The sequence below is a fragment of the Notamacropus eugenii genome, chromosome 1, assembly GCF_028372415.1.
Source record: "Notamacropus eugenii isolate mMacEug1 chromosome 1, mMacEug1.pri_v2, whole genome shotgun sequence".
NCBI classification, from domain to species: Eukaryota; Metazoa; Chordata; class Mammalia; order Diprotodontia; family Macropodidae; genus Notamacropus; species Notamacropus eugenii.
In genome coordinates, this window is record NC_092872.1 from 216,300,575 (window position 1) to 216,326,719 (window position 26,145).

The window sequence follows — 26,145 nt, forward strand, 5'->3', positions numbered from 1 at the left end:
ATGGCTCTTGTAACATAGTAAGAAGATAGAGTGCATTATAGGTGGCAATATGAAATAAGTTTAGAAAGGTAACCAAACTGAGTGGCCTTAAATGACAGTCTGAATTTTATTGCAGAGGCATCAGTCAACAAGTATTTTTTAAGGGCCTATTATGTGCCAGGTACTATGGGAAGCTACTGATAGGAATATTGTTAATATCAAATGTAATACTAACTTCTCTGTTGAAAAGCCCCTCCCTTTAGTAATGTCAGCATTCTAGTTTTGTCCCTACATTCGTCTGCATTTACTCTTAATCAGGTTGAGCTAAACCCCACCCTAGCTATAAACAAAGGCAGCTTGAGATAGGTCTGGTGAAGGTCCTTGTCCTGGCCCATGGAGATTGATGAGGACATTATCAGAGCACAAAGACTGCCCACTGGTTATCCTTGTTCTTACCAGTCCATAAAATTGACTGTGTGTGACACAAATACCTGAAATGGTTAGTTCCATACTCCCTTCCAAATATATTAGAAATTTCCTATGACTGCTCTGAGGTATAGTGCTTTCTCTGTGAACATATATAAATACACACACACATATGTACACACATATATGTATACATATATAACATATATATAACTATTACCTATTTAGGGTACATATATATGTATATATATCACTATTACCTACTTGGGGTGAATAAAGATGCATGAACATGATAAACCCTCACTGAAATAAACCCTCTGCTCTTCAGTTTTCCAATTTTCAGAGAAGGATTGCTGCGTTTTGGGAGTTACTTTGTTCCTATGAATATGAAAACAGCAGATGGGGGCAAAGAAGGTTTAGAATGCCAGTGACCAACTGTGTTGGCCATACGTAGTTAGCACCTGCTAGCATCAATCATGAGCAAAGTCCTTTGGCAAAAACCCTCCAACAAAGCATTTATTCAGTTACCCAAGGCTTCGCTTCTACAGTTATGCCCTGCTGCATTTTCTTATATTCCAGTGTCTGTTGGTCTTTGGCTGTTCATTTGTTCACTTAAATTATATTAATTTCATCATCTTTGCCTTAGGACAAATTCCATAATACTTTCCATAGTAGTTATCTTAAGAGTTGGATGAGAGCCAGGATCTCTTCTGCAGCATCCTAACAGATGGTCCTCTAGTGGCTGCCCGTGAGTCCTCAAAGACAATACTTCAGTCCCTCAGATGATGTAGTATGATGGAAAAGAACTGGAGGTAGAAGGGATCTCAGCATTCATGTAGTCCAATCCCTCATTTATAAGTGATTTTTTCCAAGGTCACAAAGATGTAAGTGGTAGAGGCAGGGTTACCAACCCAGGTTCTCTGACTACAACTCCAGCATACTTTCCAGGGAACCAAGTTACCTCTTAGTTTTAGATTTTCACATTACCTACCACCTATGTCACCTTGGATAAGTCATCTAAGTTCTCTGAGGCTTTTTCCTCATTTGTAAAATGAAGGGGTTAAATTAGATAACCTCTAATCTAAGGATTTTTCTTAGGCAGCTAGGTGGTGCCATAGTGCACAGAGCGCCAGGCCTGAAGTCCAGAGGGCCTGAGTTCAAATCCAGTCTCAGATACTTATTAGCTGTGTGACCCTGGGCAAGTCACTTCACCCTGTTTGCCTCAGTTTCCTCATCTGTAAAATGAACTGGAAAAGCAAATGGCAAACCACTGCAATATCTTTGCCAAGAAAAGGGATCATGAAGAGTTGGATACAAATGAAACAACTGAAAAAGGTTCCTTCTAGTTCTAAGGCTCTGTGACGTTGCTTATTGTACTGTAATTCTAAGAAAAATTCTTTTAAATATAATTTGACAATACCCCCTCATAACTTCTGACCTTCATTCTGACATCTATGGCAATACAGAACCCAAGTATACACCAGCCTTCTCTAATACCTATAAACAAGTTATCCTACCCTGTCCCCATCCCAACCTTCCACTTCCTCAGGTCAATGTCACTCCTCAGGTATGGCCCCCAGAACTGAGCATAATGTTCCAGATGTGCACTGAGCAGCACAGAAGACAATGGGACTATTGTTCCCAATAATCTAGATGCAATGTTTTTATTAATGGAGCCTAAGATTGCATCACCTTTCCTAGTAGCTGCATTGTAGTCTGATTCACATTAAGTTGGAGATCAAATAAACCCCTCAAATCTTTTTCAAATGAACAGCTGGGTAGTCATGCATGTCCTACCCTGTACTTCACACAACTGATTTTTTTTAGCCTAAATGAAGCCTTTTATACTTATCCCTATTATATTTCAATGTACTCAGCCCAAGCCAGGGTTTCAGCCAGTTAGAACCACTCTGAATCATTATGCTATATCACCTGTCTTATTAGTTCTCCTCCCCAGTTCTATGACCTGAATAGTTATAAGCATGTCTTCATCCAAATTATTGACTAAAATGTTGAAAAGAATAAGGCCTGCAGCATGGGAGGCACAAGTTGCCTTTCTATGCATGCACCACATTTGTTCCCTACATGTTGTGTGACCCCCTTCTCCCAGATGTAAGCCCAGACACGTGTCCCTAGATGTTTACTCCTCTGCGCATGTGCCTTCCATGGGTATACTGTTCCCAGTGATAAGTATGTCTCTGTTGGTAGGACAGACAGCATGGCCCAGATTTGGGGGGGATGTTCTATTGCCGCTTTTTTGAAACCATATTATTCCATTAAGTGCTCTTTCTTGGAAATGTTTTCTCTGGCTGACTAACACAAGTAAACATACTGATAAGGGAGGAGAAAGGGAAAAGAAAGAACAGGCCCAAAGGTCCTGTGGAATTCCAGCACAGAGCTGCTTTTAATGTGACACCAAGGCACTCATCAACACTCTTTGGGAAGGTAAATATTAAGAACAGCAGTTCATAGTTACAGAGTACTTTATGGTTTACAAAGTACTTTGCTTACACCAACACAAGTCCAATGTTCTTTCCAACATACCAAGCTGATCCATCCATCCAACAGTCCATATTTCACTATCTTATCTGCAAGGTCATTATATGGAAGATTTAGTCAAATGCTGACTGAAATCCATGCCTGACAATCAACTGTCATATGGCTCTACTCACCATCCCCGAGACTTCCCAAATCAAAATTTCCTTCCCTGGCTGCTACTATCCATGTGTTATTCCTACCAATTAGCTGGCCTGTATTACTGTCTCACGCTTGTATACTTAGTGCATGGACCTGAAGATATTTTTGTTCATTCAATTGACCCGTTACCAATCTAGTACCTCTAACAAAAAATGGAAAGATTAATTTATGAAGTATGACTTTAAAATAAAATGCTTGATTTTTTAAAATGCCAGACCTTATCAATCCAAGTGTGTGGTTTACCTATTAGGAAGCTATATATTTACTGCAATGGAACTTCCACCTCTCATTCTATTTTTGAAGCTCTCTTTTAAGAGTTTGGAGGGCATTCTTGTGTGGTGATAGAAAGTCTTCCATCTTTGTGGGGGTGGATTTCATTTCTGAAAGCAGGCAAACTCATTCAGAGCCAAGAATAGTGAATAAGGTGCATGATAAATTGGATAATGTGGCTGAATTCAAAAGAAAGGTAAAATCAAAACTTTTCTTTTAATGTAGAGAAATCTAGAATTTTCAGTGTGCCCTTGAAAATCTGCACATGTACAAATCTGCACACGGAAAACTGACAAATGCTACTTTTTGCTGCTTCCTCTTCTTCCTACACAAACCCTGGCCCATATATATTCAGGTCCCACCCTATTATCGGTGCCCTTTGCCTAAAGACTTTAATAAAGAGCTGAAGGGTTTCAACAGGAGGCACTTGTACCAGTGAAACCGACTATCTCTGGTCAATTTTCCTAGCCCTCTGGTAGATTTGTCTCCCAGATTTTGTTTTGCAAGGACTTTACAGGCTAAGAAACTCTTTTAAGACCTAGAAAGTCCAAAGTAGGCAGTAAACAAGACCCAGAGGGTGGATTAAGTCAAAGGTACCCTCAATGACAAGCTAGACAGCTACAGCCCATTCTTTTCCTGGTTACATCTACTTCCCTTTGGAGGGACAACTCAAAACTACACTGAATAGAAAATAAGGGAAGAGCACAAAATATTAAGTGATTCACACAATTTTTCATATATGGTTATAATGATTTGACAACAGCAGGGTTTTAAGACGACTATATTCTTATACTACACATATATATGCACACACAGGGGCTCCCCAAACGGGCGGGACGCACAAACACATGTGTAGATATAAGCACGTGCGTGCGCGCGCGCACACACACGCAGCAGGGATTCTTAACCTGGAGTCTGTGAACTTATTTAAAATATTTGTATAACTATTTTAAAAAAGAACCCTCTACAATGGAAAGAAATCTGGACTTCAGGGATTGGAAACCACTTACTGGAAGTGACACAGGACTAGTTATCTGTAAGACCTATCTCACTTAATTGTCCCAAATGAGATTATACACATATAGAGCTGACTTACATCCAGGAAGCACTAAATAATGTATGAATATTACAAAGGTCTGTTAGTCTGACATTGTGTTATTTTGCTTTGTTTAAATGATGTAAGAGGTAGCCTGGGATAGGTCAGAAAGAACTTTTCTGATCTTCCACCTTATACCCCAAATATATTCTCTGATAGCATTGACATTGCCTTTCTGGCTCTTCCTCCAATGAGACTCTTTACTTCCTGACTTCAGAGGTTATCTCTGGCCATGTAAGTGGCCAGAATGCTGTGTTCCTCATCTCTGCCTCCAGGCTTTCCTGGCATCCTTCAAATTCCAACTAAAATCCATCTTCTGCAAGAAGCCTCTCTGAGCCCCTTAATGTCAATACCTCCCTTGTGTGATTATCTCCAATTTATCCAGTAGATAGCTTTTTTGTGTGAAGTTGTTTGCATGTTGCCTCCATTAGACTGAGGAGTCTTTGAGAGAGCAGGGACTATCTTTAACCTTTCTTTGCTTCCACCCACAATGCCTGCACACAGTAGGAGGCCCTTACCAACTATTTTATTACCCTATATCAGATTGTTTGTCATCTAGGGAAGGGAGAAAAATTTGGAACTCAAAATCTTATGAAAAACAATGTTGAAATTGTCTTTAAGTGTAATTGGGGAAAAAATTAAATACTATTTACATTTTTAAAAAGAAACTTTATTAACTGAATGACCTGGTTTCCAATCTTCCTCAGACAGAGACTGGCTGTGTGATCCAGGACAAAACACTTAATCCCTCAGGACACTCTAGGTAGATTTCTAAATCTAAGACTATATACAATGGGAGTTTCCTTATCAGGAATTCTCTATGGCAATAAACTTACAGGTCAAATTCTTAAAAATTAGAGAATTATGATGTATCACAGCAAGAAGCAATTATCTGGGAGAAGAAGGTATTTGGATACAAGAATGAGAACAGTTTGGTTAAATAGATTAGAACAACAATAGCACACTTAAATGTCACTGTAAAGATTTGCTGTGGAAAACCATTCATGATAAACTGATTGTCAATATTTATCAATCTACTGTCAATATGAAAAAATAATTTTACTGTTTAATATTTAAACAATATGCAATATATGTTTCCTTTCCATTAGAATTAAAGTTTATAGTGTGCTTCCATATCAGATGTTAAAATTTAAAAGACAAGGCAATGTTTTATTAATCCTGAAGGGTTGGGGGGCCTGGTAGAAGAGGAAGAATATTTCTAACAGGGAACTTCTCTTGAATATTTAAGATGGAAAGAAGTAAAACCATTTATTATCTGCCATGCAGAATAAAACAAAAACCCTTTGCCTTTGAAAATAAAAGGATCACTTTTTAATGGCTCTATACACTAAAAATTAAATCCTTCAGCTAAGTAGGACTAATTATCTAGTAGCCAATTGCACGAAATACTTTTCCTAAATAAAACTGTTTTGTGATACACACACAAAAAGATTTGTTCTTTAGTTATTTTTTCAGTCATGTCTGATTCTCCGTGACCCCATTTGGAATTTTCTTGGCAAAGATACCAGAGTGGCCTGCAATTTCCTTCTCCAGCTCATTCTGCAGAAGAGGAAACTGAGGTAAACAGGATTAAGTGACTGGCCCAGAGTCACCCAGCCACTAAGTGTCAGAGAGAATTGAGTCTTCATGACTCCAGGCCCAGCATTCTATCCACTGCACCTTGAAGTCACCTATCTGCCAATTCTGTTAAGATTTACATAGTACTGGGCGGAGCCAAGATGGCAGAGTAGAAAGACGCACAAACACATAGCTCCGAACCCACAACCCACAGAATGGCTAGAGGGGAGTAACTCACGACGAATTCTGCACCCAGAGGCCACGGAATATTGGAGCGAGGGAGATTTCTGTTCCGGAGAGACCTGCAAACCTCTCGCGAGGGGTCCTTCGCGCTGTGGACTGGGCGCCGGGACTGGGAGCTGAGTGCAGCCCTGCGGCCGCTGCGACACCGTGGGGAAGGGATCCGGGCGGGCTGCGGAGAGGGGATCTCCAGCGGCCACGCGGTTCCCTCCACCCTCAGAGGGACCTGCAAACCTCTCGCAAAAGGTCCGTCGTGGGTCCGTCGTGCTGCAGACGCGGAGCCCAGCCCTGTGGCAGCCGCGGCTCCGAGAGGTACAGATCCGAGCAGGCTTTAGGGACGGGATATCCTGCGGCGGCACAAGCCCCCCCCCCACAGGTGACGAGGGTCGGTGAGAGAGTCTCTTTGGCGGGTCGAGAGGGGAGTGGGGTGTCCCCATGGCTCGGGCCCCCCTGGGAGATAGAAGCTGAGAGGTGGCTGCAGACAGGGACTCCCCAAATGGGCGGGAGCCTGGATCCATTGTGGAAGGTCTGTGCATAAACCCCCTGAGGGAACGGTGCCTGAGAGGCAGCCCTGCCCCGACCTGACCATCTGAACTTAATTCTCACACTGAATAGCAGCCCTGCCCCCACCAAAAGCCCTAAGGCTGGAAGCAGCATTTGAATCCCAGTCCCCAAATGCTGGCTGGGAGGATCAGGAGGTGAGGTGGGTGTGAGGAGAATATTCAGAGGTCAAGCCACTGGCTGGGGAGAATGCCCAGAAAAGGGAAAAGAAATAAAACTATTGAAGGGTACTTTCTCGGAGAAAAGACACTTCCTCCCTTCCTTTCTGATGAGGAAGAACAATGCTTACCATCAGGCAAAGACACAGAAATCAAGGATTCTGTGCCCCAGCCCACCCAATGGGCTCAGGCCATGGAAGAGCTCAAAAAGAATTTTGAAAATCAAGTTAGAGAGGTGGAGGAAAAACTGGGAAGAGAAATGAGAGGGATGAAAGAGAAGCATGAAAAGCAGATCAGCTCCCTGCTAAAGGAGAATCAAAAAAATGGTGAAGAAATTAACACCTTGAAAACTAGCCTAACTCAATTGGCAAAAGAGGTTCAAAAAGCCAATGAGGAGAAGAATGCTTTCAAAAGCAGAATTAGCCAAATGGAAAAGGAGATTCAAAAGCTCACTGAAGAAAATAGATCTTTCAAAACTGGAATGGTACAGATGGATGCTAAGGACTTTATGAGAAAGACAGATATCACAGAACATAGCGAGAAGATTCGAAAAATGGAAGATAATGTGAAATATCTTATTGGAAAAACAACTGACCTGGAAAACAGAATCAGGAGAGACAATGTAAAAATCCTGGGACTACCTGAAAACCATGATCAAAAGAAGAGCCTAGACATCATCTTCCATGAAATTATCAAGGAAAACTGCCTTGAGATTCTAGAACCAGAGGGCAAAATAAATATTCAAGGAATCCGCAGAACACCGCATGAAAGAGATCCAAAAAGAGAAACTCCTAGGAACATTGTGGCCAAATTCCAGAATTCCCAGGTGAAAGAGAAAATATTGCAAGCAGCTAGAAAGAAACAATTCAAGTATTGTGGAAATACAATCAGGATAACACAAGATCTAGCACCCTCTACATTAAGGGATCGAAGGGAATGGAATAGGATATTCCAGAAGTCAAAGGAACTAGGACTAAAACCAAGAATCACCTACCCAGCAAAACTGAGTATAATACTTCAGGAGAAAAAATGGTCTTTCAATGAAATAGAGGATTTTCAAATTTTCTTGATGAAAAGACCAGAGCTGGAAAGAAAATTTGACTTTCTAACACAAGAATGAAGAGAACCATGAAAAGGTGAACAGCAAAGAGAAGTCATAAGGGACTTACTAAAGTTGAACTGTTTACATTCCTACATGGAAAGACAATATTTGTAACTCTTGAAACATTTCAGTATCTGGGTACTGGGTGGGATTACACACATACACATGCACACACGCACACATACATAGAGACAGAGTGCACAGAGTGATTTGAAGAGGATGGGATAATATCTTAAAAAAAAAAATGAAATCAAGCAGTGAGAGAGAAATATTGGGAGGAGAAAGGGAGAAGTTGAATGGGGCAAATTATCTCTCATAAAAGAGGCAAGCAAAAGACTTATTAGTGGAGGGATAAAGAGGGGAGGAAAGAGAAAAACATGAGGTCTACTCTCATCACATTCCACTAAAGGAAAGAATAAAATGCACACTCATTTTGATAGGAAAACCTATCTCATAATACAGGAGAGTGGGGGACAGGGGCACAAGCAGGGTGGGGGGGAGGATGGAGGGGAGGGCATGGGGAGGAGAATGCAATCCGAGGCCGACACTCATGGGGAGGGAAAGGATCTTAAGAGAATAGAAGTAATGGGGGACAGGATAGGATGGAGGGAAATATAGTTAGTCCCATACAACACAACTAGTATGGAAATCATTTGCAAAACTAAACAGATATGGCCTATATTGAATTGCTTGTCTTCCAAGGGGAAGGGGTGGAGAGGGAGGGAGCTAAAGATGTTGGAACTCAAAGTGTTAGGATCAAATGTAATGTTCTTACCACTGGGAAATAAGAAATACAGGTTAAGGGGTTAAGAAAGCTATCTGGCCTTACAGGACAAAAGAGAAGACAGAGACAAGGGCAGGGAGGGAGGATAGAGGAGAGAGCAGATTGGTCACAGGGGCAACTAGAATGCTTGGGTATGGGGGGGGTGGGGATAAAAGGGGAGAAAATTTGTAACCCAAAATTTTGTGAAAATAAATATTAAAAGTTAAATAAAAATTAAAAAAAAAAAAGATTTACATAGTACTCCCCCATATAAGACAATGGGGAAATACAGTATTTACTCATGAAATCAGTAGTGTAGCACTGTTATTCCATTTTACAAATTAGGGGAGTCCCCTGAGAGAGCCAGAACTACTTGCTGAAGGTCAGAGTTAAGTAAGTAGGCGTAGTAACTGGAATTCAAATGCAGCCCTTCTGATTCCAAGACTAGGTAGTAGAGTTCTAGAAGCTACACCGCATTAATCACTGACAAATTACCAATTACAGTAGAGTAGCTGGGCATCTCCCTTGGGTTTCCCTTGAAGCAATTTTCTTACAGTTGTAAGTTCTCCACAAAGGAAGTTGTTTAACTTACCTTTCTCAGTCCCAGGGAGAATACAGTAGCAAAGTACAAATAAGATCCATGGATGCAATGATATAAAGAGGCCGTGTACAGGCTACTAATGTAACCAGTTAGATCACCGAGACAGTGGTGCTGTCCATAGTGAACACTTGGTAGTGAAAAGGGAGTTTTCGTACCCAGCATCTAAATGCCTCAGAAGACGTCACATGACATGCTAAAAATACCATTATAATGCTGTTGAATGTGACTTTGAGTAAAGTTCACTTTACCTCTCTAGGTCTCAGTTTCCTCATCTGCAAAATGAGACTAGATGGTCTTAGGAACCTAAGATTCTTCAGCCTAATGTTGAAGTGGACAAGAGCCTGTTCTTGTAGTCAGTAAAACCTGGGTTTCAGTTCTGCCTCTGACAAGGCTGTGTGAACATAGGTAAATTGATAAACCTCTCAGGCAACTCTCAGAAAAGCTGTAAGTGTGCATGGTGCATTCCACACTAGGAATCCCCAATTTGGAAGCACCTTCCCTACACCCAGATAAAATGTTTCTGAAAACTTTTGAAAGAGAATTACTTAGAATTCTAAAAAGATTACAAAGACGTCATCACAATAAAGATCAATCCCAAAGGCCTTCTTTTTATCACAAAACCCGATGTGCCCACCGCTATTAGCTGACCCTAACCAAGGTTTCAGACCAGAAAAAGGCAGAATATATCTATTCCATATCAACAGGAAACACTGAAGTAACTTGTTTGGCTTTACAGCTTTAGGACCAAAGAAATTAATATAATATGAAGAAAAACCCAAATAACTTCCAATTAAGATTTTGGTTTTTTGTTTTCTTTTTAAGAGAAATCTCCTTAGATGAGAGGTGGGAAACCTCCAGCCTCAAGGCTCTATGTGGCCCTCAAGTGTGATCCTGAGGCTGCAGGTTTCCCACCAGCCTTAGATGAACATCATTTCTCTAGAACAGAAAAAGACCACAACACAATCTATGTATTACAAGGTTAGACAAAGAACTGTCCGAAGGTGACCACCACCATTCAGGATGATTCAAATAGACACGTCCTCTAATTTATTGTCCGATGAAACATTTTGTCTCTTACCCCTAAAATCCAAACACTTCCTCCAATCTATTGATAAAACATTTTGTCTACGGCCATCTCTTATCCCTAAAATGGATGCTGTTTACGTACAGGTGGCAGTATTTCTGTGTTGTACAAAGAACAGCCACCAAAGATAAAAATCGTCTCCCAACCCTCCATCGATTTACCCTTGGCTTAATAACTCATTTTTCTTCCCTCGCTTCTCCAACTCTATTTATTTGTGTTTTCTCCCACAGGTTATTTCTCCCTCTACTTGGCAACCTATTGGACAAACAAGGCAGGAAATTATCTATGAGAGCTCAAACACCCACGTGGTGATGCTGAAATAGCAAATAAATCCCAAGTCACGTTACAGCCAGAAGGGGCTTCAGAAGCCACCTCGACCAACTTTTTCATTTTAACACTCAAGGACGCTGCCATTCAAGGGGGTCATTCGGTTGGCCCAGAGTCCCACAGTTTACAGAGCCTCCCAGACTTTCAGCAGGGTGTCTTTGGCCTTTGTCTGGTAAAGTGAGTTTGCTCAAGGTCATAAAAATACTAGAGAGGCATTCCCATGGTAAAGGAGTCCCGGCGGAAAGAGCCATCCCCGGCCCCGTTCTCACCACCCAGCGGACAATTCTGCATCAACGTTTCCAAAGCAAGTTCCCTTCGGATCCCGAGGAGAAAAGGAGGGTATTACTAAGCTAGTATCACAGAGGAGGGAAATTTTCCCCAAGGTCACACAACCAGTACAACCAGCTCCAAGGACTCCAAATCTAGAGCAATCCCTTAAGCCAAAACCCTAGGGTGGGGCTGGGGGTAGGGGGTAGAAAGAGCCTCCGAGTACATTTAAATGTACCCCTGACCACAGCGCCTCCAGCCAGGGACCCGGAAAGCGACCAAGGCAGTCAAGGTTGAGCCTTGAGCCGTCCTCCCTTTAAAGATCAAGGTCTCTCCAAAAGCGGATGGGTCAGAGAGACTGCATTCCCATTCAACAGTGTTCCCTCCTTACGCCTCTAGCCTTTTTCCCGCCTCAGTTTCTCCAGCTTCGAAAGAGGCGAGCCCGACCCCAGGCCCTCTGGGACTACGGATAGCTGCGGGGCGCTGCTGGAAGGGCGATGCTTCCTCCCCCCGCCCCACCTCCTCCTTCCCCCGCAGCATCCTCACCTCCCACTCCTAGGTTGACCTTGCGGGGGTCTGGGTCTTCCCGGAAGTCTGCGGTGAGCTTGAAGACTAAGACCGGCTGTGCCTGGGGCACGTCGGCGAAGATGGACGAAGGCATGGCGAGGCCGAGGGCGGCAGCAAGGGCGCGGACTCCTCCGGGTCCAGCTCCTGCGCCGAAGGTGTCTATCCTTAAGTCCTTGACAGGAGACAAGAGCCTATCGCGCCCAAGACGCTGCGCCGATGGTCTCGGGGGGAGGAGACAGTCCCGGTCAGCCATTGGGCCTGGGCAGTGCAAATCGCGGTCCAATGGTAAACGGGGAGGCGGAACCTCGCGCCTTCGCTCAGCCAGTCGCGAGCGTCTCGCTGGGGAGGGCTAATCACCCGGGCCAACCCGATCGCGGCAAATTACGAGAAAGCCGGGAAGGGAGGGGTGAACCCGAGCCGGCTTAGGTGTGAGCGGGAGCTACTGTTCGAGTGGCAGCCAGATTCTCCTATAGCTGGAAACGTCATGCCCGGCGGCTTTGACGACACAGTCGGGGCAGGGGGGGTGGAAGGCGAAGGTAAGAACCTCTAGAAGGCTAGAACCCCGAGAGGGAGCAAACCTCTCTCTGGGCGCCTCACGGGAAGCATGCTTGACCTTTGAGAGGAGACCCTGGGCGGGATCTGGCATTCCTCCCCCAGTAGGGGAACAGCTGTAGGTTAAGCCGCCCCGCCACCCCCACCCCCCGGTGCAGGCACTAACTTACTGGTCTAATAAAATGGGGGCAAGAATTTCGGGGCTCAGCCCTTAGCTCCTCCGGCCCGGCAACTTTGGGCAAGTCCCCTCACCGGACACTCCCTTCCGTCGCCTTCGTCAACAGGCGACAGCGAGGGTTTCCCTGATGCCAGGGACACATAAAGTTTCTGTGCTGGGAAATGAAAGGTCATTTGGATCTGGAAGAGACCTTGGAAACCAGGTTGGCCAAACCCCTCATTTTCTAAATGAGGAAACCGAGGCACAGAAAAGTCGTGCCAGAGCCGAGATTTTTAAAAAATTAGATAAATTTTCATTTTCACATCCCTCTCTCCACCCTTTCCTCCTGTATTGAGAAAGCAAGAAAAACAAGACTGGTTACAAATATATAGTTGAGCAAAATAAATAACTACATTAAGCCAGTGTCTGACTCTTCGTGATTCCTTCTAGGATTTTCTTGGCAGAGATACTGGAGTGGTTTGCCCTTTTCCAGTTTATTTTATAGATGAGGAAACTGAGGCAAACAGGATTAAGTGACTTGCCCAGGGTCACAGATTTTTAACTCAGGAAGAGGAGTCTTTTTTGACTCCAGGCTCTGGACTCCACTGTATCACCACCTGCCGGGTCTGGTTAGCTAAATCCGAAACAAAAACCTGTGCATTCATACACTTGTCCATCCCCTCTATCAGTAGGTGGACTGCATGTTTCCACTTCAGTGCCCCGGAATTGTGGTTGGTTCTATTGTATTGATGGGAGATGGGAAGTCTTTCAAAGTGGTTTGTCTTTACATTGTTATCAAATGAATTGTTCCCCTTGTTCTGCTCAAACCACTCTATCTCAATGATAGGGTACAGACTGGAAACCTCCTTGAATCTTCCTACTCGGCCTTTTATACTCAAATATGTTACCCTTAACCTAGCCTAGCCATGTTACCTCTGGATTGCCCCACCTGCTCTCCCCCCACCCCCCAAGCCCTCCTTGGTCCAATGCCTCCCAATTGCCTCCAGCTGTTTCCCACCCTTGATTACATCACTAGTTACCCTAGTTCCCTAGACAAGACCACCTTCAGATCTTTCCCAGTCTTTCTATATATAAATTCCATCTCCCCTCTACAAAGGTGCTCAGATTCAATCTAGCTCTGATTCTATCTAGTTTAGATTCTATTGATGGGATTCAGACTCTGGGAACCTCCCTGAACATTTAATCTGGCCTTTCTTACTCAAATCTAGTCTTCCCATTAGATCCGGTAGTTTCCAGAAGCCTATGGGCTTTTCCTTATGGATGTGCCCAGGTCTCTGTTACACTCCCCACCCTCGATCCAATCAAAACCCCATTCCCCAGGCTGCTGACCACTCCCATCAAGATCCTCCCTAGAGTCTATCTGTATTCACCCCAGGGTACTGGACATTCCCATACTGCCCCCATCAAGACTTTCCCTGGGGCACCAGACTACTTGGTGACACCGTGATTCTTCCCTCAGTCTTTTTCTGTATTTAAGGTCCACCTCACCTCCATGAAGGAGCTCGGATTCAATCCAGCTCAGACTCTGTCTAGCTGAAATTCTATCTGACCCACTTGTGAATACAAGTGTCACAAATGCTTAGGCTCCTTAAGAGGCAACCTAGTAGGCGAATCTTTAATAAACTTTGTTTTTCTTTGGCTTTATGAAGGCTTCTATTGAATTCATTGGAGGAGGACCCAGCATGTCGGTATTTCAGAGTCCCTAGCACCCCTGAACCTCAACACTACCTGACCCGCTTGTCAATACAAGCGTCATAAATGGCTCGGCTTCTTAAGAGTCAAACCTATATACCAATAATGGCAAATCAACTTTGTTTTACTTTGGCTGAAAGAAGGCTTGAATTGAATTTATTCAACAGGACCCAATGTATTGGTATTTTGGAGTCCTGAGTACCCCAGACCTCAACATTATGATTCCTTTGTTGAGATTTGGGGTGTTGGGGAACCCCAAAATACCAACATGTTGGGTCCTGCTCAAATGAATTTGACACAAGCCTTCTCAAAGTCAAAGAAAAACAGTTTATTAAAGATTCACCATACTGGGTTGCCTCTTAAGGAGCCTAAGCATTTGTAATGCTTGTATTCACAAGCTGGCCAGGTAGAATCTCTAGATTCTATCTAGACAGAGTCTGAGCTGGATTGAATCTGAGCGCCTTCATGGAGGCAAGATGGAACTTAAATACAGAAAAAGACTGAGGGAAGAATCAAAGTGTCACCAAGTAGTCTGGGGTCCCAGGAATGGTCTCCATAGATCAAGCCCAGGGAGGATCCTGATGGGAGTGGCTGGTAATGGGATCAAAAGGAGGAATATCAAAAGAATGCTAAATAAAAGATAGGGAGTACCAGGCCTGGGAGAAAAGGAAGGGGAATCCAAGGAGCTTCCCCCAAGGCCAGACTTTACAGGGGCCCTTCAGACAAATGGGACAAAAGCCCTCCTGATCCAAGGGAGAAAGGTCTTGGCTTGGGCTTCTACCTCATCATTCCCCCCCCCAAACAGATGAGACCCAAATTCTTTTATGGTAAGGGGCAAAGGTCTCAGCTTCTAAAACTGCTTCCTGTTGGCAAGAGGCATAGAGTTGTCCCTGCCTCTCTGGGTCCCAGGTTCTTTAGAACCTGGGTGATGCCAGGTCCAGTGGGCTGAAGGCCTTGGATTCAGTTGGAAGTTGGTATATAGCCTGGGCTGTCATCTGGAAGTTGAAGGCTTGCACAGTGGAAAAGACAAATCTGGCAAGGATGTTAAGCAAACAAATCAAACAGGTACAAAGGAATTATAGCCAGTAGAGGAATAAGAATAGCGGCAAGTATAGAAAGAAGCCAGGATTCCCATGAAGAAGATGGTTTGGGGGCACTAAGTTATTATGGTCTGAGTTTGGATGCTGCAAGGATCAGAATGGTTGCACATTAAGCTCCCAGTTGAGAGGGGTATCTTTAAGAGATCAATAAGAATATTGTAACTAGAAGGAGCTGTGGCATTTTGCTTTATACCTACTAGGAGAGTAGAGGGGAGGATGCATGCAGTCAAAGATGCAAGTAGGAAATGCTCCCTTGAAACAACTGGTACAACTGGCCAATGTAAAGTTCCCGATACACTTCTAAGCAAGGTGCTGAGATGGAAAGAGTAGCCCATAGGGGGTGGTCAACATAAAAGGGGTGGCATAGATCTCTGAGGAAGTCGTATTGGGGAGGGGAACTTTTGCACAAGTCAACATCCCCCCTGCCTAATGAGTTTCCCAGTTTGATGAAGGAGTTATCCTCCCACTTTCTGAGGCCAAGAGTATTTAAAGTATCAGGGAGGAGGAGAAAAAGGGTTAACACTATCGTTGCCAATTCAAAAGAAAACAGTTTCATAAAAGAGAAGTAAAAAGAAAAAATATTTTCCCTGAAGGGGATTAAGGAAGACTATGGCAAGATCAAAACATGGAAGAGCATGTTTGAAAGGGGAGTTTTTTTCTATCAGATATCCCCTTTCTTTCCAGATTGCTCCATGGGCATATAGAACAAGGAAAACATATTTTGAGTAAATAGAAACATCCACTGGCCTAGGGCCAGGTACTAAGGAATGGGTTAACACTCCCAAAGCCTGTCTTCTTCTTTCATCCACATACAGAGTGAAAGGTTTTTCTACACTGGGTAGGGTTAGTGCTGGGGTGGTGGTCAAATTAGTGTTCAGAGTCTCAAAAGCTTTAGCCTTATCCAGACCCCATTCTAGAGGGAGTAAATCAGGGCCTTAAGGAGAGCCATAAAGGATCTTAGCAATGAGGCCAAAATTAGGAATCCAGAGTCTACAAAATCCAGCCATGCTTAGAAGTGCTCGAAGTTGTTTCTTAGTGACTGCAACAGGGATAGACAGAATTGTCCTTTTTCTCTCAGAGGTTAAGGATGGGGTGTGAGTTTGTGACCCAGATACTTTTCCGATTGGCATACTACCTGGACTTTGTTCAAAGAGACCCTAAGGCTGAGAGTGCCCAAGAAATTAAGGGCTTCTGTGTCAGCAGCTAAAGAAGCCTCCCAGGTGGGGCTACAGATAAGGATATCATCCACATACTGAATGAGACTACTATCTGTTAGTTTCAGGTCCCTTAAATCCTTTCCCAAAGATGAGGGCTACCTCAAAACCGCTGGGACAAGACTGTGCATGTTAGCTGGCATGGACTTGATTTCCCAGGAAGGGTCCATTCAAAGGCAAAAATGAACTGTGAATCTGCGTGGAGAAGTATACAAAAAAAAAAGGTATCTGAGATCCAGAGTGGAGAACAATTGGGTGTCCCTAGGGATTTGAGTGAGTATAGACTATGGGTTGGGGACTAGGGGGTGTATTGGAATAACAGCTTCATTAGCGGCTCTGAGGTCTTGGACCATCCAGTATTTTCCATTAGGCTTTTTTGCAGGAAGGATTGCAGTGTTATATGGAGAGGAACAAGGGACAAGGACTTTATACTTAAGGAATTTTTCAATTAAAGGTTGTAGTCCTTCCCAGGTCTCAGGCTTAATGAGATACTGGCCAAGATGGGGGAACACGTTAGGGTCTGGGAGGCTAACAACAGCTGGTGTGGCAGAAGTAACTCCTCTTGGAATTCCCATATCCCAAACAATTGGGTCAACTGTCTCCCACATTTTCAAGCAAGCATGGGGAGATTAGAGAAAATTGACTACCCAATTTCACCATCAGGTTGCTTCCCAACAAGAGGGCAGGGCCAGAGGAGGGCATAAGGAAGGGGTGTTTAAACAACAGATCTTCAAGTAGTCTGGGGAGGAGGTACGTCTGGAGACATTCCTTAGTTTTCTCCTTCAATGCCTATGACCTCAGAGGTCAAAGGGTGGGTAGGGCCAGAGTAACTAGTTAAAACAGAGGATTTAGCCATGTTAAAGAGGGTAACCTTACCTTCAGCCTCAATTTTTGCCCCATGCTTGGTGAGAGGTGGAGAAAGTGGGAGCTTTGCCAGCACCCAGGCTTTCCGATTGCTCTGGATCTTGAGAAGACTGGAGGACAGGTACTGGGGGGAGGCTCTACCACTTTTCCAACCTGAGGGACAATCCTTCCTCCCTTTTTTGGGCATTTTCTCAACTAGTTACTTGACTTTGGGGTCCTTTGTCAAGAGCAGAGTATACTCTGGAGATGTGTAAGATCTCAGTTCCTCCAAGGTGGCACAATCAAACATGTACACTGGTCTGGGAGCAACCAGAAACTTTTGTGCCTGGAATCTTTCCTCTCCACAACTACCTGGCCTCCAGTTCCACCAAGCCAGCACTGGGGGCTGAGATAAGGATCAGCTGCTCAGTTCAGTCCTTTCTCTAATGTCCCTCCTGGTCACATGGGCACAGCTCCTCAGGCATCGGTTCCTGGGGTTCCCTCCGGGGTGGGGGGGTGCCCTGGAAGGCTACTCCTTGGACCAGTGACCCTCCTTGGGGCATTGAAATCAGGTTTCCCCATTGCCCGGGCAGCCAGGCTTCCTCTAAGGGGGCGCCCTGGAGGGGTACTTCCTGGGTCTTTTCCTGGCCATGGCAGCAGCCAAGAATTGAACATGCTCCGTGTCCCTGGCCCTTCCCCTGTGTTCTCTTTCCTCTGCCACAATGAAGGCTCTGTTATTAAAGACTCCAAAGGCCGTCTCCAGTAATTGGGCCTGAGGTGTTTGGGGTCACATTGCCAATTTCTCCAGTTTCCCCCTAATATCTGGGGCAGATTGATTAATAAAATACATGCTAAGGGATTGCTGCCCCTTTTATGGAGTCAAGATCCAAATTTGTATGCTTTTTAATAGCTTCTACTGGCTGGTCTTGAAAAAGGGCAGGGTTTTCCTTTGCTCCCTGAGTAATTTCCCTAACTTTTTGAAAATTTGCAGTTTTTAGGCCTTCTAACAGGCAAATTACCATATGGTCTCTCTCTCCTCTATCCTCACTCTTTTGATAATCCCATCCTGGGTCACTAATGAGAACAGCAGCTGCTCCTGGAGGGTATTATGTGGGATCATTGCTAGCCAAATGATCCCCAGACTTTTGGGTGTGTTCCCATATAGTCTTCTCCTCAATGGTACAGCAGGCAGAGAAAAAGATATGCAGATCATTCCAAGAAAGTTCCAATTGTAGAGAAATGTCCCTAAAACCCTCAGTAAACTTAGTGAGGTCTTCTGAGTATCTCCCCAGTTTCTCTTTAACTTGAATGAGGTCTGAGATGGAGAATGGGACATGAGACACTGTGGGGTCAGGGGCTTGGTTAGAGAGATAGGAAGTCCTGGTTTTCATGAGGAAGAGGCTAGGGAATGCTGACTGAACTGGATTGGGGTGCAAGGTCAAGGGATCTGGCTGGTAGGGGATCAGCTGGTACCCGAGGAAGGGAAGGTGTCAGAGGGGGAGATACCCCAGAGAGTGTGGTGGGAGCAGCACCTGAGACCTGAGTGGATGTTGCCTCAGGGAGAAGGGCTTCAGAGGGGGCACCTCAGCAAGACCCATGGCTGGGAACTGAGCAGAGGTCACCAAGGGGGGAGGGGCCATGGGAGGAGAAATAGAATAGGAGACGTGAAAGTTAAATGAGGCAGGAATCGAAGCGGGGGAGGGGGTTGGGATACAGGAAAAGAGAAGGGAAACCAAGGAAAAGAAGGGAAGCCCAGGGTTGGGGGAGGTAAGGGAGCCACAGGCTGGGCTGGGGGAGATTGGGGTGGGGATAGGAACTGGGTTGGTGGGAAACGAGATAGGGAAGGAGGTGAGGCTGAGGCCCCAATGTCCAATTCACCCCCTTTTGTGGGGCAGCTCTAGCTACAAGCATCTTACAATCTTTTCTAAGAATGGGGTTCTCAGAGAGCTTGACAAAGGCCATTATGCAGGGTATTTCTATCCATTTTTCCTTTTGGCAACAATATAATTCTAACTGTAAAAGAGTATTACATTGTAAGGTCCCCAAAATGGGCCATACTTCACAGTCCTCCAGGTGATACTGAGGTCAAACCGTATTGCAAAAGAACACCAACTTTTTCTTTTTAAGTTCTTTAGAGAAGCTAAATTTTTTCCAATTTGGTAAGAGACAACCCAAAGGTGAATTTTGGGGGACTGAAGAGGATTGACACATTACAGTCACGGGGCTTGAAGTCCCTCCCTCTGTAAAGGAGGATGTGGGAGTAAGCCTTGAAAAAAAGAGAAAAAAAAGTAACTGACGTTTCCCTAATTCTCTAGCACCCAGGGAATTCAGAGAGTTGGGCACCCACTTCCTGATCTGTGCTTTGGAGGGTGTGCCCAGGTCCACGGCCTCAAACACAGTCACTGGATCGACAACTTGAGAGCATCAGGTTGAGTGCAAGAGAGCCTTCTAGCTGCCTGACCTACTGGGACCTGAGGTCAGGTCTGAAAACTGCTTCCCAGGTGCTTGGAGAGTGAGAAGGGGATAGGGAGAGGGGGAGGTTTTTATACCTTTCAGTCTTGGCAGAAGAACTTGAGATTAGCAGTTCTTCTTGCTCAGGGAACCAAAATGTTGAGGTTTGGGGTGTTGGGGAACCCCAAAATACCAACATGCTGGGTCCTGCTCAAATGAATTCGACACAAGCCTTCTTAACGCTAAAGAAAAACAAAGTTTATTAAAGATTCGCCATACTGGATTAACACTTAAGGAGCCTAAGCATTTGTAATGCTTGTATTCACAAGCTGGCCAGGTAGAATCTCTAGATTCTATCTAGACAGAGTCTGAGCTGGATTGAATCTGAGCGCCTTCATGGAGGCAAGATGGAACTTAAATACAGAAAAAGACTGAGGGAAGAATCAAAGTGTCACCAAGTAGTCTGGGGTCCCAGGAATGGTCTCCATAGATCAAGCCCAGGGAGGATCCTGATGGGAGTGGCTGGTAATGGGATCAAAGGGAGGAATATCAAAGGAATGCTAAATAGAAGATAGGGAGTACCAGGCCTGGGAGAAAAGGAAGGGGAATCCAAGGAGCCCCCCCCAAAGCCAGACTTTCCAGGGGCCCTTCAAACGAATGGGACAAAAGCCCTCCAGATCCAAGGGAGAAAGGTCTTGGCTTGGGCTTCTACCTCATCACCTTGACTTCATCATCAGTTCATACTAGTCTTCCCACGTTCTCTGAAAGTGTCCCCTTCATCATTCTTACAGCATAATAGTATTCCATCCCATATATACACCATAACTTGTTTAGCCACATTTTTCATTTGATGGGCATCTCCTCAGTTTCCAGTTCTTTGCCACCACAAAACAGCATCTATAAGTGTTGAGGTCAGGGTACCATGATATTGATGTTGGTGCTTGAAACCCCAAAACACTGACACCCCAGGTCTTGCCTAAATGAATTCAACCCAAGCCTTTCAGCCAAAATATTAAAGATTCACCATATTGGCTTGTCTCTTAAGAAGCCTAACCATTTGTGACACTTGAGCAGACCAGACTGAATCTGAGCACCTTAGTGGAGGCAAAAAGGAGATTATATACAGAAAGACCATGGGAAAGATCTAGGGGTGGCCAAGTAGTCTAGTTGAGACTATGGTGACTGATCAACAGTGGGAAACATCTGGAGGCAATCTGGAGATATCAGACAATGAGTAACAGACCTTGGAGGTCCAGGCTAGGTTAAGGGTAAATTGATCTGGGTATGAAAGGCTGGATTAAGTGGGAAGATTCAAAGAGAGTTCCAGGGGGTTCCCAGAGTCTGTACCCCATCATAAGTATTTTTGTACATATGGGACCATTTTTTTTCTTTGCTCTCTTTGGGGGTATAGAGCTCGTAGTGTTATGGTTCAGTCAAAGGATGTTCACAATTTAATAGCTTTTTCGTCATAATTCCAAATTGCTTTCAAAAATGACTAAGCTATTTCACAGATCGGCCAGTAGTACCTTAAAGTACCTGTTTTCCCAAAGTCCTTCTAGCATTTGTCCTATTACTCTTGTTAACTTTGACAATCTGATAGTACCTGGAGGAACTTCATATTTGCTTTCATTTTCATTTCTCTATTAGTGATTCAGAATATTTTTTCGTATGGTTATTTGTAACTTGGATTTCTTCCTCTGAAAACTGGCAGAGCCGTGATTCAGATGGTCCGACTCCAAGTCCTTTGCTCCTTGTAATAATAACAGTTATTGTTGTTATAATAGCATTTACAAAGTACACTTTGCATACATTATTTCATTTGCTCTTCACAACAACCTTTTGAGTTTGGTGCTATTATTATTTCCATTTACAGATGAGGAACCTGAAGTGGATGGAAGTTGTGACTTACCCAAGGTCTCTACTTGGGGGTATAATGACCTTACCAGGGGGTAAGAAAGGATAAATTTTGATGACTGAAGCCTACCTTAATATCTTGGGATTTACTGACTAGACTTCTTTCTTAAAGACCATGGCTTAAACTCAGATCACTCTGGTTCTCATTGATTGGCCAACAGATCCCAGCCCAAGCATCACTTAGTGGTCATTGTTTGAACCCTGATGACTCAAAGTGAACATAAATAGTAATCTTTTCTCTTTTGGCCAGAAACCTTGGTCAACCCTGAGGGTCTTCCCTCCCAATTTGGTCACCTTATTTTTTTTTTTAAAGGGGCCATCTCTTGACTCATTTAAACAGCCTTAATCACTGAATGAGCATTGACTCGGTCAGTCAAAGTGGAAACTGGGAAAAACCTTAGCTTAAAAAGATCAAGGCCTCTCACAGCTTCCTGGGCCATCTCCAGTTATCCTAATGTATATCTGGCCATTGGATCCAGATGGCTCCTGAGGAGAAGGTGAGACTGGTGACTTTGAACAGCCCTTCCTCCCTCAAATCCAATTCACTTGCAAGTCATGACTGCATCCTCCTGAGGTCATGGTCCTCTTCAAGAAGGAAGGATCAAAATACAGACAAAACCACAATAGAAAGTGCTTATGCTTGTTGATTAAGTCATCCACCTGCAGATCAAGAAGTAGACCTTGGTGTATAACTGTAAATAGGCTAGTAACGCATGTAATTCATGTTAGTAAATACATGTTTAGATTACGACATACATGTTTAGTCATTATTTCTTGCAGAAAACTTTGACTCTTGATTTTTAACCATAGGGGGTCCTGCCAATAATATTTCAATATTTTCAATTTTTCAATTCAAGATTTTCAATTCAAAAATATTTTCAGTATTTCAAAACATTTCAATATGTTTGCCTCCACAGAGAACTACAAGTTCTAGCCAAAGATTTGAAGTTCAAATAACACTGTGAACTTTATAGGCTTACTCAAGGAAAGGGCAGGTGCTAAATTATAGCTCATGAGCTCAACCTTCCAAAGGTTGGGGGGTGGGTGGGAGGGCATTGCCTTTTGTCAACCAATATCACAGTCACTCTTCACGTCATTCGCCTGGCCATCATCCAAAGATCAGATAGACATGCTGAGTGAAGCAACTCATGACAAAACTACTAAAGTTATGAAAGGATTTGCTATGTATCTCTGGAGAGTCTGACTTGAATTTGCACTTAAGGAAATATTTGCTAAGGAAAAATAACAAGCAGAATTGGGGGGAAAGAAACAAGCTGTAGTTATTAATGTTCTTTGGGAACAAGCTAACAAAATTTTCTAGCACAGCATATTAGAAAAAGCTTGGATTAGAGGCAGAAGACCCGATCTGAATCCCGTCTCTAGTACTTAATACCTGGTGAAGGAAAAATATTAATAAAATTGGGCTCAAATTTGCCAGAAAGAGTTTAAGTGAACACTTAAGTATGTATAGTTTAGAGAAAGGGAGGGATGACATTGTTATAGATCCCTACATCTTCCACCTGATTCTGTCGCAGGAAGACTTTAAGAAATATTTATAGGAATCTTTTCATGCTTTTCTTTCATATCTCTCATTTCTCTTCCCAGTTTTTCCTCCACCTCTCTAACTTGATTTTCAAAATTCTTTTTGAGCTCTTCCATGGCCTGAGCCCATTGGGTGGGCTGGGACACAGAAGCCTTGATTTCTGTGTCTTTGCCTGATGGTAAGCATTGTTCTTCCTCATCAGAAAGGAAGGGAGGAAATGTCTGTTCTCCGAGAAAGTAACCTTCTATAGTCTTATTTCTTTTCCCTTTTCTGGGCATTTTCCCAGCCAGTGACTTGACCTCTGAATATTCTCCTCACACCCACCTCGCCTCCTGGTCCTCCCAGCCAGTGTTTGGGGACTGAGATTCAAATGCTGCTTCCAGCCTTAGGGCTTTTGGCAGTGGCAGGGCTGCTATTCAGTGTGAGAATTAAGTTCAGGTAGTCAGGTCGGGGCAGGGCTGCCTCTCAGGCTCAGTTCCCTCAGGGGGTTTATGCACAGACCTTCCACAATGGATCCAGGCTCCTGCCTGTTTGGGGAGCCCCGGTCTGCAGCCGCCTCTCAGCTTCTACCTCCCGGGGGAGGCCCAAATCATGGGGGCACCCCACTCCCCTCTCGACCCGCCAAAGAGACTCTCTCACCGACCCCTGTCACCTGTGGGAGGAGGAACTTGTGCGGCCGCTGGAGATCCCGTCCCTGAAGCCTGCTCGGGTCTGTTTCTCTTGGTGCCGTGGCCACAGCAGGTCTGTGCTGGGCTGGGCTCCGCGTCTGCAGCACGACGGACCTTTTGCGAGAGGTTTGCAGGTCCCTCTGTGGGTGGAGGGACCCGCGTGGCCGCTGGAGGTCCCGTCCCCGAAGCCCACTCGGATCTTTTCCTCTCGGTGCCGCGGCCGCTGCAGGGCTGCCCTCAGCTCCCAGTCTCGGTGCCCAGTCCGCAGTGCAAAGGACCCCCCGTGAGAGGTTTGCAGGTCCCTCTGGAACAGAAATCTCCCTCGCTCCAATATTCCGTGGCCTCTGGGTGCAGAATTTGCCGTGAGTTGCTCCCCTGTAGCCATTCTGTGGGTTGTGGGTTCGGAGCTATGTGTATGTGCGTCTTTCTACTCCGCCATCTTGGCTCCGCCTCCATTTATAGGAATCTTGAACAAGGAAAAGATCACAATGTGTTAAAGATACAGTTTGGGTTAATATTCAAGAGTAATTGAGTAAGTGCATTGTCATAAGATTGGGCCCCCCCTTAAGGGAAGTTATAGCTTGTAGAATCTATACACGGAAGCCATTGTTATAATAGAAAAATATAAAATAAAATCTTTAAGGGCTTGAAGCCACCATGATGGTCTCCCCTTAAGGGAGGCAGTAAACATAGAACATATTCATGGAAAAATACTGATAATATTTTTTTAAGGTTAGTATAGCTATATCCCCCAAATAACATTTTGCTTGCCACCAGCTTGTTTTTCTTCCTGATAACAAACTTCCAAAATAACAAAAGAACAAATATTTTGTTCTGACCCCTGATATTAGCCAGCTCCAAGGGGACCCATCAAAAATCAGAGTATAAGAGCCCTACTCTCAGAGGGGCACTTTGGATCACACCTTCCCCACTGAAGTACTCCCTTCCTGCTGAATGCCCATAAGTGAGTTATACTGTGTGTTAGTGTGTTTGCCAGAGTTGTATCTTGGGTACCCTTTCCTTTCTCCCTTTCTTCCTCTTCCCTATTCTTGCAATAAAACTTTACATTAAATTGATTCCCATTGTTTTACATGTTATTCTCAGCATCTGAACCCATTAAGGGGTGGTTTTTCCCAACATCTCTGGCTGGCCCATAAAATGGGTACCAAGACAAGGATTTAACCCCTTGATAACCACATCTACACTGGGGAAGTATGGCACAGTGACCCCACTTATAGAAAGCAAGGGTCAATAGGGGAACTCTATGTCCTCCCAGGAGGAACTCCTTTATGCCAGAAGACTGTCACAAAACACATCTATTTTACTCCCTTCTGTCCTATCACTGAAATCTGAATTCTTTCTCTAAGGAGGAGCTGTCCTAGATCCTACCACTTCAAATGATTAGAGAGACTAAAGATATGAACCAGACAAATATTATTCTTTCTAAAAGGTTGAGTACCACTCAATCCATTTTACTAAGAAAAATCTTTTTGTCCTTGACCTATCACCCAAGGGGCGATATTCCAGAGGTCAAAGGAGCTAGGATTAAAGGCAAGAATCACCTACCCAGAAAAACTGAGTACAGTACTTCAGGGGAAAAAATTATCATTCAGTGAAATAGAGGACTTTCAAGCATTCTTTATGAAAAGACCAGAGCTGAATAGAAAATTTGACTTTCAAACACAAGAATCAAGAGAAACATGAAAAGATGAACAGGAAAGAGAAATTATAAAAAACTGTTGGGGCGGAGCCAAGATGAGGGGGGCGGAGCCAAGATGGGGGGGCGGAGCCAAGATGGCGGAGTGAAACCAACGACTCACCTAAGCTTCTGGAAAAACTCCTCTGGATATCTCTAGGGGGAGAGTCTGACCAGACATTGGAGGTGTAGAATCCAATGGGTGACGGACTTTGACGGATTCGGAGCCCAGGCTGGACCGGAGGGTCCACGGGAGGGATCTGTTCCGCGGGGGTAAGACCCCGGCGCACAGCGCAGCGCGGTCAGCGCAGCAGGGCGGAGGGGACCAGAGGAGCCCGAGAGTGGCGGGCGAGACCAGCGGAACAGGAGATAAGCCAGGCCGAGCCGGTGAGAGCCGCTGAGTGCCGCTGAGTGCCAGACATCAGTGCAGCAGCCCTTGAAATCTTCAGCCTGAAGATGGACTTCGGTGGGTCACTACTTGAACTTCCAGGAACTGGGATGGCAGAGTGATCAGTAAGTGCTCTCTCCTCCCCCCTGATGACCGTGAGGGAACCATAAAATTCTTCCCCAGATTAATC

The 26,145-nt window shown here is 44.4% G+C and overlaps 1 protein-coding gene and 1 long non-coding RNA gene across 2 annotated transcripts in view; one reads left to right on the top strand and one right to left on the bottom strand.

The window, feature by feature from the left end:
• The window catches only part of GOT1 (glutamic-oxaloacetic transaminase 1), a 39,485-nt gene extending 27,322 nt beyond the window's left edge, over positions 1 to 12,163 (bottom strand). The window contains exon 1 of the mRNA XM_072627002.1: positions 11,696 to 12,163. Within this exon, the coding sequence (XP_072483103.1) occupies positions 11,696 to 11,969 (274 nt within the window). The 5' untranslated portion in view covers positions 11,970 to 12,163. The remainder of the gene's footprint in view (positions 1 to 11,695) is intronic.
• Positions 12,164 to 22,411, top strand: LOC140516087 (uncharacterized). Its single transcript, XR_011971286.1, has 2 exons — positions 12,164 to 12,252; positions 21,620 to 22,411. It is a non-coding gene; the product is annotated as an uncharacterized lncRNA (long non-coding RNA).
• Positions 22,412 to 26,145: the final 3,734 nt, after the last annotated feature.